The 14,235-nt window shown below is 38.8% G+C and overlaps 1 protein-coding gene across 1 annotated transcript in view; it reads left to right on the top strand.

Moving 5' to 3' along the window:
- Nucleotides 1-14,235, top strand: part of NEB (nebulin) — a 198,617-nt gene that overhangs the window by 29,021 nt on the left and 155,361 nt on the right. The window contains 13 exon segments of the mRNA XM_015559803.1: nucleotides 9-110; nucleotides 1,683-1,784; nucleotides 1,892-1,999; nucleotides 2,086-2,190; nucleotides 3,175-3,273; nucleotides 4,859-4,963; nucleotides 5,528-5,635; nucleotides 5,717-5,830; nucleotides 8,254-8,451; nucleotides 10,271-10,378; nucleotides 12,251-12,349; nucleotides 13,130-13,234; nucleotides 13,321-13,428. Coding sequence (XP_015415289.1) covers nucleotides 9-110; nucleotides 1,683-1,784; nucleotides 1,892-1,999; nucleotides 2,086-2,190; nucleotides 3,175-3,273; nucleotides 4,859-4,963; nucleotides 5,528-5,635; nucleotides 5,717-5,830; nucleotides 8,254-8,451; nucleotides 10,271-10,378; nucleotides 12,251-12,349; nucleotides 13,130-13,234; nucleotides 13,321-13,428 — 1,461 coding nt within the window.

The raw sequence follows: 14,235 nt of genomic DNA, 5'->3' as shown, positions 1-14,235 counted from the left end.
TGAACAAGAAAGACTATGAGAAAAACAGGGGCAAAATGATCGGAGCCCTCAGCGTTAATGACGACCCCAAGATGCTGCACTCTCTGAAGACGGCCAAAATGCAGAGTGATGTGAGTGCTTGTGTGAATCCCCCTGATTTTCAGCTGTGGCTGCACTTGCTGTTTAATGTAACCTTGGCTGTGATGTTAGCCTAAGTAAAATCTCAGATTCAGGATGACGAGTCAAACATGAAAGCCCCGTGGTAGAGAATGATTAACTTCCTCATTTTTATGATGTCTCTGTACTTGGAGACATCAGTGGACATTGTAAAGGTTCCCCCATCATCTCCTTACTTCCTTCTATTTCATTAGGGGGAAATTTTTACCAGCAGTATCATTTTCTGTATTGCTTTTCCTAGAAATGGGCTTAGTATCTCAGGATGTATGAACATGTATTCATTCCATGCCATGACCTGACGACAGGCACTTTACAAAAATACATGGAGAAAAATAAAAGGCAGCCTTGGCCGGGTGACTCAGTTGGTTGGAGCATCGTCCCATACACCAGAGGTTGTGGGTTCGATCTCTGGTTGGGGCACATAGAGAGACAACTGATTGAGGTTTCCCTCAAGTGGATGTTTTTCTCCCTCTCCCTTCCTCTCTCTAACTATCAATAAACATATCCTCAGGATAAGGACAAGTAAATAAATAAAAGGCAAAAAGTGAGAAATCAGGCTAAAGACAAAGTAGGAATAACTAGATGAAGCATAACTTCAAAAGCAAATTATTTTAAGAATTTTACAAAATACTGATCTTATTTTATTTTTTCCCGATCTTATTTTAAAGCCATTAGAATACTTATTATATATAAAATAAAACTATTTACAAAATTGCTTTTCTAATTCATACAAAAAATAAATACTTCCTATTCTGTATCATTTACACATAGTTCTGTCCTTAGTAAGTATTTTTTTTTTCATTTCTATATGGGAGAATTACAAGAGAATATGAAGAAATATATGATACATACAATAAAATAGAAACCCCGTCTTTTCATGTATTATTGCTATAAAGTAAAATATCAGGCCTTAATGATAAAAGGTAACTTACAGAGGTTTTCATCAAATGCTGAACTAAATACTTTCTTAAGACTGTGCCTAGTCCTAGCTAGTTTGGCTCAGTGGATAGAGCATTGACCTGCAGGTTCAATTCTGGTCAAGGGCAGCCGATCAATGATTGTCTCTCATCATTGATGGTTCTCTCTCTCCCTTTCCCCTTCTCTCTCTTACATCAATAAAAATATATTTTAAAAAAAGACTGTGCCTAAATATCTAAGGCTCACCTTACACCTTTTACCTCATTTTTCCAACTCTTAAAAAAATAATTGTCCTTCACACACTCAAGAGGAAAGAATTGTTTCAAGACCGAAAGTTGCTTAGACAGCAGTACTTGTGTGCTCTGATTTATTCCCGCTGAGAAATGTTAGGAGAAGTAAAGCAAACATATTTATCCTTCTCAGCAGACTAGATTACACAAGACATGAGCCTCTCCCATGCTCGTCCTGCTTTTTTGCTTTGTGGAAAATTGATGCTGAAAAAATACAAAATTTTTCTCTTTCGGTTAAAGCACAGCAATGATGTGAATGAATGGCTTTTACACCATCAGAGTTTTCCCCTTTGTTTGATTTTCTTCTTCCTTTGACAGAGATTGTACAAGGAAAACTATGAGAAGACAAAGGCAAAGAGCATGAATTACTGCGAGACCCCTAAGTACCAACTTGATACTCTGCTGAAGACCTTCAGCGAGGTTCGAAAGGCCGTGACCACCTCTGGGGTTGGGGGGTGACTGGGGGGAGCTTTCCTCCTGTCTGACAAATAACTGTCCATTTGAGTTACATATATTTCCTTTTCCAGGCTAAGTATAAAGATAAGTATGTGCAGAATATTCTGGGACATTACATAGGCAGTTTTGAAGACCCATATCAATCACACTGCATGAAAGTTTCAGCACAAAACAGTGAGGTAAGTTTGAAGACAATTGGCCATGCCTGACAGTGACACTGGGAGCAATAGCAGTCATCATCCGTTTTTGTTCTTTCTCGTTACAGAAAAATTACAAAGCAGAATATGAAGAAGATAAAGGGAAATGCTATTTCCCTCAGACAATCACACAAGAATATGAAGCAATCAAGAAGCTAGACCAGTGTAAAGACGTAAGTGCTGCTGTGAATTTCTGAAATTGGGTTTGGAATGCTTGTGCCATCTAGTGGTAAATTGAGCAGGAGTTAAATGATATTTGGAGGTATTAAATTTTGGCTTTTGTGTGGAATTGGGGAACACAAAAATTACTGTGAAGAAGCCTATTTGTTACAAAGTAATTTCAGGTTTCAGAAATTTTTGTTTCCATTAGGGTATATATGACCTCAAGGGAAACAGAGGACACGGAGATTTGTGAGCAATGGGTGTTCATCCATCCAACAAATCTGTGCCAAATGCTGTCCTCGGTGCTGACAAGGTTGGCTGCCTCTCATGGAGTGTGCATTTGTGTTGGAGATACAGGCGATGAACAAAGAGCACAGAAAAAGAAAGATAAAGATATCAGGCATTAAGACAGCTAACGTAGAGTGAATGCTACAGAATGAAAATAGGATGCTGTGGGGGAGAGGGATTGCATGGACTTGTAGATTGGTTAGTCAAGGAAGGTCTAAGGCAGCCATGCCAAGATCAAGGTAAGAGCAGCAATGAGAACAGCCCAAGGAGAGAACAAGCTTGGCATTAAAGGATTGAAGGGATGAGGTGGTTGAAGTATATTGAGTAGTAAGAGCTGAAATGGTAGGAGACGAAGGAAGAGTGGTTTCTGTAGGGTAGGGCTTATAAGCCAAGAGACAGTTTAGAGTGAATATCAAGTCCAGTGGAGAGTCATGTAGGGCTTCAGCACGGGGAAGATGAATCTGGTTGCTAAGCTGCAGGGAGACCAGTTTAGAAGCAACTTCAGGAAGAGAGAGAGAGAGAGAGAGAGAGAGAGAGAGAGAGAGAGAGAGAGAGAGGAAGTAAGAACATATCAACCAAATTTTCAGGAAGTAGACTATTTTTGGCTGGAAACTTTTTCTATGTTTATATATGTTTTATATGTGTATGTATACAAACAAGAATATAAAAATACATCATGAAATTTCATTAAAGAACATCTTTTCTAGCATGCCTACAAACTTCATCCAGATAAGACCAAGTTCACAGCTGTCACTGATACTCCTGTACTGCTGCAAGCCCAGCTCAACACGAAGCAGCTTAGCGATGTAAGTGCCTTGACTGATACGCATGTGGGTGGCCCAGAATGCCTTGATTGTTTGAACTGTAAGCATGTAAATGCTTAATCTTCATGCATGTAGTCATCATCCCAACGATGTCATTTTTCAAGATTTCTTTAAAATCTTGGAATGAAGTGGCCGAAGCATACTGGGGAGAGGGACAATAAGTAGTAGAGGTGAAATGGTAGGAGATAAAGGAGGGGATGATTTCTGTAGAAATAAGTAACTCATTAATTTTTAGTGGGAATTTGCTCATCAGGATTATACCAAAAACAATGCATACTAAAAATAATGCGTACTAAAATTCCATGGTAACTTAAATAAACAACAGAAGCATTCACTTGAGTAGCTAACAAGGCAAGCATTTCCCATTCTTAAGTTGCCTAACAAAGACGTTGCAATGAGAAAAAGAGCACAGAAACGAGCAATATATCAGACAATAATTTTTAAAAAATGAATATAGGATGGAGTTGTAGGATTAAAATAGGATGACAGAAGGTATAGTGACTGGTTGGGCACTTTAAATTGGGTGGTCAGGGAAGATCTATGGCACAATGGTCCGCCCTACTAAGATGGGGGAAAGCTGCTGTTTTTCTCAAAGCATTCATAGTCATGTGGGTTGCCCAGTGCCCCTGCTCAAATGCAGATTCTGAGTCAGTAGGTCTGACTCTCTGATAAGCTCTAGGTGAGGCCGATCCTGCTGATTGATAAACCCAACCAAGCAGCCCGGTGCTAACACAGCTACATGCTGACGAGCAGCACATCCTTCTCATGACAGTAAATTAAAACATACAGATTGCCCTCCTAGGAAACGTGTTTTAATGACAGGAATTCTCTCGGTGCCATGGGTAAGGAAGGGAATGGCATCATTATAACCGAGAAGGCATATTGGTTCATATGCAATGCTTCCTAGCATATTAATATTTTGTGCCCCTGAAAGAACAGCTAATCGTTAACACCACTGACCCCACTGAACTTGACAAGATGGAATACGGTGCTGTGCGCAGTGCCCAGTCCCCACCTGCTCTACTTTGAAGATGCTTATTGCACAGTCCTTCTCAATCTTGTCCATTTGCCTTCACCTGCACAAGTCATCAGCCCTGTTTGCTCTTTATGTGCCCTTCCTTCCACTTAAAGTAACTTTTAAAATTTTAAATAAAGTTCTATACAGTATTTTGTACTTTTAATAAGAATTTACCTATCTTTTTAACTCTGCTAGCATGTTATTTAGAATCATTGTTGGTTGTTAGTGTTCTTACACAATTTCATAAATTCAGGGTGTTTCTGCCTTCAAGGTACAGCCTAGAAGTTTAGATTACACAGTAAGTTTATCAGGTACATATTGGATTTACAAAATGGCAACCCAAAGTTTGGTTATACCACAAACCCGGAAAGACGGACTGAGCACCTGGGCTCTGGGCTGCACTTCAATGGGACTGACTCTTTCTTTGAGGCATTCAAAACCAAAAACAAAAACAAAACGGTAGAGATGACTTAGCGATACATATTCTTCCTCATAAATTCAAGAAAGTGCCTATCCTGAACTGTTTGGCCACTCCTTACTGTGTTTCAGCTGAATTACAAAGCAAAACATGAAGGCGAGAAGTTCAAGTGCAACGTGCCAGCAGACGCTCCACAGTTCATCCAGCACAGAGTCAACGCCTATAACCTGAGTGATGTGAGTACCAAAGCCACAGAGGCCTATGTTTATATGTGCACGAAAAGAGGCAATGCCATCGGTGTTCAAAAAGGCCGGGTTAGGAGCTATGCAAATAAACAACTATGAGATTGGTATCAGAGTGTAAGCAGAGTTTTTTAAGACCTAAGTACCCTTAAAGACCTTACTTAGTTATCAGATTTCATTTTCCACAGTCTCTGTTACTGTCAGAAACATTCTCTGTTACCCCTCTGCTAATCCCTAGAGTTTTACAAGATCTCTCCCATCTGAATGTCATATTTCACCTCCTAGAGGTTTCTATTTTATATTATCCTTTATACACCAGGAGAGCAGAGTCTTTAGAAAGTTCACAGGACATTAGAACAAGGATGTGATACTTGGTAGTTGTGGGATAACGCTGGATGATAGGTAAATCAGTAGTATACTGCCATTTGGTAAATATATTTTATATAGGGAAATAAATCCACAGATGCACATTTTCAATGTTTTTATTTTTATTTTTACTGGGTGAATCTGTGTTAGATGTTTTTTTACAATTCCTTTTGCTGAAATTTTCCTGTCCAGAATGTCTATAAGCACGACTGGGAAAAGACCAAAGCTAAGAAATTCGACATTAAAGTGGATGCCATTCCCCTGCTGGCAGCCAAAGCCAACAGCAAGAACGCTAGCGAGGTGAGCATGGCCTGGGACCGGGGTGGGGGACTCGGTGCTGTTCCCTGGTGAGTGGGAGCTGCACGTGTGCTGTCTTTGCAGGTGATGTACAAGAAAGACTATGAGAAAAACAGGGGCAAAATGATCGGAGCCCTCAGCGTTAATGACGACCCCAAGATGCTGCACTCTCTGAAGACGGCCAAAATGCAGAGTGATGTGAGTGCTTGTGTCAGTCTGTCTTGCTTTCAAGATGGCATCCCTGTCAACATGCCCAAGGGCAGTAGCAAGTAAAAGGATTCTCTATCCATGGACCTCTCAGGTTCAAAACAACAAACTGCTGGGGAGAACTTTAGAAGTGGAACAATCTCCCAGATTCTTCCACCTCTTGTGATTGAGGAGGAAAATTATTGCTTTGTACTTGATGTCCATTCACTTTGAAAAATGTGTTAATATTTAATAGAATATTGGTTGTAATTCTTAAAACCTTTTGGAAAACATCACTAGGTGTTGTCATATTTTCTTCTAATTGAAAAATAACCTTTGAAATCATGGTTTTAAAACTGTCTTTATTTTGGAAGAAAACCTTGAGTCAACAAGATAAAAATCTTAGTGTAGCTATCATTGCTCTTTATTGATAATTTGGTAATTAGTATTGGCCTAGAAAAATGCTCATTAATCATAGGCCCCTTTGAGAATCTGATAAAGTATTTGGATTATCCATCTCAAAAAACAAACTTTTTTCTATGCCTTTCGCCTGCATTTCAGAGAATTTATGGCTTTCCTAAGGCTTGTCTATGGACCATCTATTATCTTTTGGCTAAAATTCTTACTATAGAGAAGCAAACATCTACTATTGCAAATTGCAGTATATGGTGTATTTAAAAAATGTTTAGAGAACCATGTAAGAGTGTTAAGAATGTTCAACATAGCTCACAAATATCAGTTTTTCATTATTAAATAGATGGATGGATGTATTATTTGCTTTCCTTTTACCCATGAGCTCATGTGATCGGTATGTACCTTCTCTCATTCATTTTGCATTTACTCATAAAGAACTTTAAGGCATCCCATTCAGTTACTTTATCTAATAACTTCACACTGAACTATGTCGGTATACCATGCTTACATACATAAAACATCTTGTTCTCTACTTCCTTGCCTGTTCTTAACTCAAAAAGGCTATAGCTCTCTGTTGAGAGCACATGTATATTTATCTTTGTTTTTCCATCCTATCACAGAACCCATTAGAGCACTAGGCACATAATAGTGCTCAGTAAACACTTCTTGATTGATGTTGGCATCCAAAAGAAAAGTCACTAATGAGCCATTATCACATAATATCCAGGCTCAATGCTAAGCTGCAGGTATAGAACATGCATAGCTTTTCAAAAGAATCTTTTAAAGTCCTATTGGACCTTTGACAACATTTTATATGTGCAGATATGTATGAACGAGTATGAACATAAACAAAGGAGTCAAAAACACTCCCACACACCAACTGCTATTGCAACATTGCTTTATCAGTTTATTTGTAATAAAGACAAACTATGTTTACATTTTTTAATGTTTTTTCATACCATCAGAAAGCTTTCACATTTTATTTTTATAAACTAAGATCTAGATTTTACAACTAAGGGATAAATTTATTCAGTGAAAGTTACTACCCACAAAATATTGGAAGGAAGACCACATTCCCTAATAGACTGGATCATTTGCAAAAAGAATTTTTCTACAGATTTATAATGCATATCTGTATTTGCTAGCTTGGGCCACTGTCCTTAATGATTCTATGACTATGGGGACATATAATGGGTTTAGAATTTTCCTAACGGCAACTGTCTCTCATTAAAGCAGTTGATGAAGCTGGGACTTTGACCTCGTTAGTAGCCTGGCTAACCATTCCAGAAAAACAGCCAATGGAAGTGCCTTCTGAGGCTCAGTGAGGACATTCATTTTATGAGAACACAAGGGCCAAGGTTACTTTAATGGCTCAACTTCACAGACGTTTCTCCTTTGAGATGTTATAGCTACTGCAATCTGAAGTTTCTTTTAAATTGTTACCAAAAATTAAATGTAGTATGAAAAAGCCTTTGAGATTCTCAGTGGGGCTTATGCCCTGTCAAGTGTGGAATAATCAGGTTGAAAAATCAGAAACTATCCCTTTAAAGATGACTTTAGAAACTCCAAGGATCAAGTGTACACTTCTGTTTATCAAGCTGTCGTCTTATAAAACCAGAAGTAGAAATGATTGTCTTAGGATTTTGGTCAACCAAAAAAACACTCCCTTATTGGAAAACTCTTCAAAGGTTAGATTACCTCCAGAGGTCATATAGTTTGTTAGCAGTCTTTGAAAACCCCTGTTTTAAAATAAAGTAATACTTGGCTGAAGCAGAAGCCATGGCCCATTCCTGATGTCTGACAGTTGTACTTTGATCTAAAAAGAGATTTGAGAAGATCTGTCCATGTATGATTTTGGGGAGCATTTCAACAATGTGTAACATATGAACAAATTTTAGGAAAAAATAGCTACTCAGATGTTTGGATCTGTTTTTCTGAACTCGTATTTGTTGTTTATGAGAGATCTCTGTGCTTTTTCTGGAAATCCATTAAGGTAATAAACGGTAATTTCCTATTCACAGCGTGAATATCATAAAGACTATGAAAAGTCGAAAACTATCTACACGACACCTCTTGATATGCTCCAAGTCACTCAGGCTAAGAAAGCTCAGGCAATTGCCAGTGACATGGACTACAAGCACGTCCTACACAGTTACAGCTACCCGCCCGACAGCGTCAACCTGGACCTGGCCAAGAAGGCGTATGCACTGCAGAGCGACGTGAGTATCCGATTTCCTCTATTCCCTCCTAAAATAAGGGAGAAACGGAGAAAGATTTCTAAGTGGGGTGAGTTTTTTGGCATTTCTCACAGGTGTCGGCATGATCTTCTGTATGTAAGAACTCTGTAATGGGAAAGTTACCCCTGTGGTTCTATGAGAGAACACCCTTCAGAGTTAGAGAGACCTGGGTCTAGTATGTACCCCATCACTGTTTCCCTTGGGGAAAGTTATCTATTTTGCTGAGTCTACAGTCCTCCTTGTAAAATCGGAATAAAACAAAACAACCGTTTTGGTGATTTAAATGTTTGCAAAAATATTTAGCAGAGTACCAGGTCTTGGTGAGTTCTCAAAAAACATTCACTATGATTGTCATCATCACTATCAATAATTTTCTACATAGATTTCTATCTTGTCTAAAAATAAAATAAATAATTACAGCATCAATTTTTTTATAGTAGCTGGACTTTTTTCTGCAGATCAAAACTTCTTTAGGCAAATTAATTTGCCTGAGCGACACAATTGAACACGTTATCCTAGCAATTCTATTTTCTAAACATGTGGCAAAATACACTTAACATAAAATTTGCCATCGTTACCATTTTAAGTCTACACTTCTGTAGCAATTAATTATATTCACCTTGTTGTGCAACCAATCTCCTGAACTTTGTCATCTCACAAAACTGAAACTACACACAAACAACAGCTCATCATTTCCTCCCTCCCTCAACCCCTGGCAACCACCCTCTACTTTCTGTTTCTATGAGTTAGACTACTCATGTTAATGCAATAATCCCATATTTGTCTTTTGTGAATGCCTTCCCCTAACCCTGACCCTAACCCTAACCACTTAGTGTAATGTCCACAAGGTTCATCAGTCTTGTAGCATTTGTCAGGTTTTCCTACCTTTTTGAGTTGAATATAGTTCTGTTTTATGCTACACCACATTCTGCCTGGCCATTTACAGGTCAGTGGACATTTGGGCTGTGTGAATAATGCCGATGTGAACACGGGATACCAACATTTCCATCACTAAGCATTCTATTTTATACATAGTCATCTTATTTATTTGTTTAATTTTTGCTATATTTCTTCCTCCCAAATAAATTGTAAGCCTCTTACAGGTAGGAACCATATGATTTCTTGATTTTTTTCATTCTAATTAGAAGGCCCACACTAAAGAATAAAAATTTGAAGTTCGTATCTAGAGTTTAAGTTTAGGTACTATCTATAGCTAGATAATAAGGGTAACTAATTATTTTAATAATATTAAGTAAGTGTCCTCAAAATAGGACCAATTCCAAATGATAAGCAAATTGGTGAGCATGACTGTGTTAAACTGCACTGTCAGCCAATGTAGAAAAACTCCTAAGCTGACTACTACACATGAAGGGCATTGCGAGCAAACAACTACTATCAACTCTTATCTAATCATAAAATGAGCAAAATTATCCAACTTTAATGTGGTTTTCAGTCCTAATTTGACCATTTACACATAATACTTAGAGCTCTAATGAGCAAACCTCTCGCATTTGATTATCTAAATATAACAACTTCATTTATTCCTTAAAATGCAGCTTTGAAATTAGCATTTTCCTGATTGAAATTCCACTCAGTTGAAAATAAAAATGAAATGAAATATATGCCCACTGGGAAAGCAGTGAGAACCTAAGGACTGTTAAAATCTCTCACCAAGAATATGTTTACAATAAACTTAATGTCTGGAATAAGAAAGCTGGTCAGAAATCTTAACATGTTAATGATTTTACAAATAAGCATGATGCTGAGCAAAAGAAATTTAACCTGTCTCTTGGTGTTCTAGGTCGAATACAAAGCTGACTACAACAGCTGGATGAAAGGCTGTGGCTGGGTGCCTTATGGGTCCTTAGAAATGGAAAAGGCAAAGAGAGCTTCAGACATCCTTAATGAGGTAAAGCCAGTGTATTCATTTGTCACAGAGAGATTTGTGCATGTGCCATGAGGAAATTCCCCAAATCATGGGAAGTGTCTCCTTTACCACTTCATTATCTGGTAATTGTTGCTGAGGGGAAAAACTAACCACATGCATGAATTATTCTGGGAGAAAAATCACATACAGGAGCCATTCATGATAAAAATATTTTAACAACTTTATCAAGGTTTACTTTGCATACCATAAAATACTATGTTAGGTGTACCCCTGAATGAGTTTTAATAGGTTCCTATAGTTGTACAATCATCATTACAGTCGAATTTTAAAATTCTGCTAGTTCTCCAAAATGATTCCTTGTAAAATTCCTGCTCCCATCTTCAGTTCCAGGCAACCCCTCATTTGCTTTGTGTCTCTAGAGTTCTGCTTTTCTAGAAAATTCCTTTATATCAGTCTTATTTAGAATAATGTTGTTGAGGTTCATCCATATACCTACATGCGTCTGCAATTCCTTTGTTTTTACTATTGAGTAGCATTCATTGGTATGGCTATGTTGCATTTTGGTTGTCTAGTTGGTGCACATGTGCATTTTTTCCACTTTTTGGTGATTATGAATAATGTATATAAAGAATATTACAGATTATATATTATATATCCTATGTCATATTCTTGATGACTGTGAAGTAGTATATAGATTATTATTTAGTCTAAGAAAAAATAACGATGATCTTGCAGTCTCAAAGCAGCCAAGCGAGATCTGTCCCTTCTCTGCCTACAGTGAAACATCCCGATACTGCCAGGCAAACCCATCATCAAGGAGGTTAGACTACATAAAAAAGGGGCAGAGGTGCTCAGTGAGAGTTGTCTTCCATACTCAAGATTTTGTTGTTCATGTTGTTTTGTGCTTTTGTTTGTTTTTGGTGAAGACCATTGTATCTACTCAGGAATTTTTCAGAAAAAGTTCTTCTGATTTGATTGTTGTCAGAAGTCTGAGGTTGAAAGAGTGATGCAACTGTGGGAGAATAGGTGGAGAAGAATATAAGGATAAGAGTAGCTAGAAGTTGTCAGCTCCCAATTCGAACACCTTCCAGTGTTCCCTCTCCTGTGACTTCTCAGCTCTTTAGTGACAATCTATGTACTAATCATATTGAGGCTTGCAGAGCAAAAGTACTCCCTCTCTTTTTTTTAAAAAAAAAATATTTTTATTGATTTCAGAGAGGAAGGGAGAGGGACAGAAACATCAATGATGAGTGAGAATCATTAATCAGCTGCCTCCTACATGCCTCCCACTGGGGATCAAGCCTGCAACTCAGGCATGTGCCCTTGCCCAGAATCAAACCCAGGACCCTTCAGTCCCCAGGCCGACACTTTATCCACTGAGCCAAACCAGCTGGGGCATTTCCTCTCTTTTCAATAATCCCTAGCTACTGTCCCAATTCCCCAATTTCTCCTCGCTCAACTAGAGATCTTTAACTGCTGATGATGTGATGGGGGAAATGACATCTCTGAGAACTTGTTAGTGCAAAGAAGCCTAACTTGTCTTTCTGAATGGTTTTCTCTTAATCCTTTAGAAAAATTTGCAATGTTTCTGTATTCTGCTTATCTGAGAGTGCCCTTTTTTGTGTGTCATAAGCAAGAAATTAAGAGAATAAAGTCTGGTTCCTGAAAGTTGTATTGACAAATCCAAGATTAAGTCAATTTTTAAATAATGGCTTTTGCATTGTATTCACTTCCCCATCCCCCCAACCAAACCAGCCCAAAATCTAGTATTTTCACATTTTAAAATCAGGAAAAGTCACGTCTCTCCAAAATAAATTTCAAAGGTTTTCATATATTAGCCTTCAGTGCAAGTAATATAATTGTTTTTCTTTCTTTTTTTAATTCACCAAACAGAAAAAATATCGCCAACATCCAGATACTTTCAAGTTTACTTCGATTGAAGATGCTCCAATTACAGTGCAATCTAAGATTAACCAGGCCCAGAGGAGTGATGTAAGTGTGAATCTTATCTGTGTCTCCATGAATGCTAACTAATACAAATACATTACTATTCCAAATGTACTGATCACCTATAGTTATTATGGAATCTGAAGAGACTCAGTTACATGAGCAACTTTATAGTTCCCTTAGCTTCTCATTAACAAAGCACACCTAATTCATATCTTAAGAGTATTATGTACTGTGTGCTGTCCTTCCAGTATTTTGACCTTGATTTCCAAGGAGAAGGTAAGAGGGGCTTCTCTTGATAACAGGAAACATTACACGCCTATTTCTAGGAAAGACCAGGAAGATGAATAGAAGCACTATATCATATGGAGGAGTTATATTTTAAGTCAGAACTAAGACAAAAATCATAATAGTCAAACCTACTACCCACCACCCCCTTTAGGAGCCCACAGAGTATAATAGAGATGGTTGGTGTATCCGACTGCATTAGCCTCTCTTATGCTCTACACATTCACATTTTCATCAGGACACCTTCCTGGGCTAACTTCCACCAGGTGCCCTGACGTATGTCCAGGGGTTCCTAGTACATACATACCAAGGTGCCTTTGTCCAGGCTGAACCAGCATGAAGATAAGACCCTGTGTAATTGCATGTGAGACCTTGAATGCCTTCAGATGTTTGCAGCTGAATATGGGGACCACACAGAGTCTTTCATAAGAAGCACCCCTGCGCAGTGCGACCCTCCCTAAAATTATTTTCCTCTGCCATTAAATCTTTTTCCTACTTTATTAGTTTGTTTATACATTGTTGTTTTTTCTCTTTCAGATTGCCTACAAAGCCAAAGGAGAGAAAACTCTCCACAAATACAGCCTGCCAGCGGACCTGCCCCAGTTCATCCAGGCTAAAGTCAATGCCTACAATATCAGTGAGGTGTGTGCATGGGCTCAGCTGTGGGCTGCCGAGAAGTCTTTTCTAAGTGTGGTCTGCGTTATACTTAAATGACATTTTTCTTTCAGAATATATACAAAGCAGACTTGAAAGATATGAGCAAGAAGGGGTACGACCTGAGAACGGATGCGATTCCCATCAAGGCTGCCAAGGCTGCCAGGCAGGCAGCCAGTGATGTAAGTCCAGCTGGTGGTCACCTGTGTGTAACCAGAAATGTGGGCGGGGTGGACTTGTTATCCCAAAGTCCCACATCTGCTGTCCCCACCTGGAAGCAAATCTGGTTGAAAACTGTTTAGAAAAGAAAGTTCCTTAAACAGATCTGATCAGCTCTCATCAAGCACCCTAGATAAAAATTCTCATCAATATTTTTATACAATGCACTTTATTCTCCTTGTGAAAATAAATAAGGAACATACTGTTGCAGAAGACCAAAGGAAAACCAAGCAACACTTTAAAGAAAAGGAGGGACACTGTTTAATTACACCAGTGGACTCAGGGAATAGCTTTCCAAATCTGAGTACAGAAACATACAGGGGGTTTCTTTTGATATCTCCCTGTGGTCTTTGTCCCACAAATATGAATTATGCTTCCGGTCCATTTCATGGGCCTTGCAAGAAGGCCCCCAGGTGGTGGGGGTCTCCGGGCCATATCTGATGGTTTGGCCTGGCACCAGTGTTAATAACCCTTCCCCTGGGGCCGTGCACTGTTCACAGTTTTATGGCCTCTGTAACAGGTTCTGCAAGACCAGTTTCTGGGAAGGAGGTAATGATTTAATTACAGGTTATCAGGAATGTACACTGAGCTTGCTGGCATGGATTCCAATTGCTAGCCCCCCAAATATCAGGGTTACATTGGAATTAGCCCATTTTAGCCTTCTTAATACTATTTAAGTACTAGGGGCCTGGTGCACGAAATTCATGCACTGGGTGGTGGCGGGGGGGGAGTGTCCCTCAGCCCAGCCTGCCCCCTCTCACATACTGCGT

Source organism: Myotis davidii, unplaced genomic scaffold, assembly GCF_000327345.1.
Source record: "Myotis davidii unplaced genomic scaffold, ASM32734v1 scaffold753, whole genome shotgun sequence".
NCBI classification, from domain to species: Eukaryota; Metazoa; Chordata; class Mammalia; order Chiroptera; family Vespertilionidae; genus Myotis; species Myotis davidii.
Note: the sequence above shows the minus strand (reverse complement) of the source record. Positions and strands in the feature narration are given on the sequence as shown.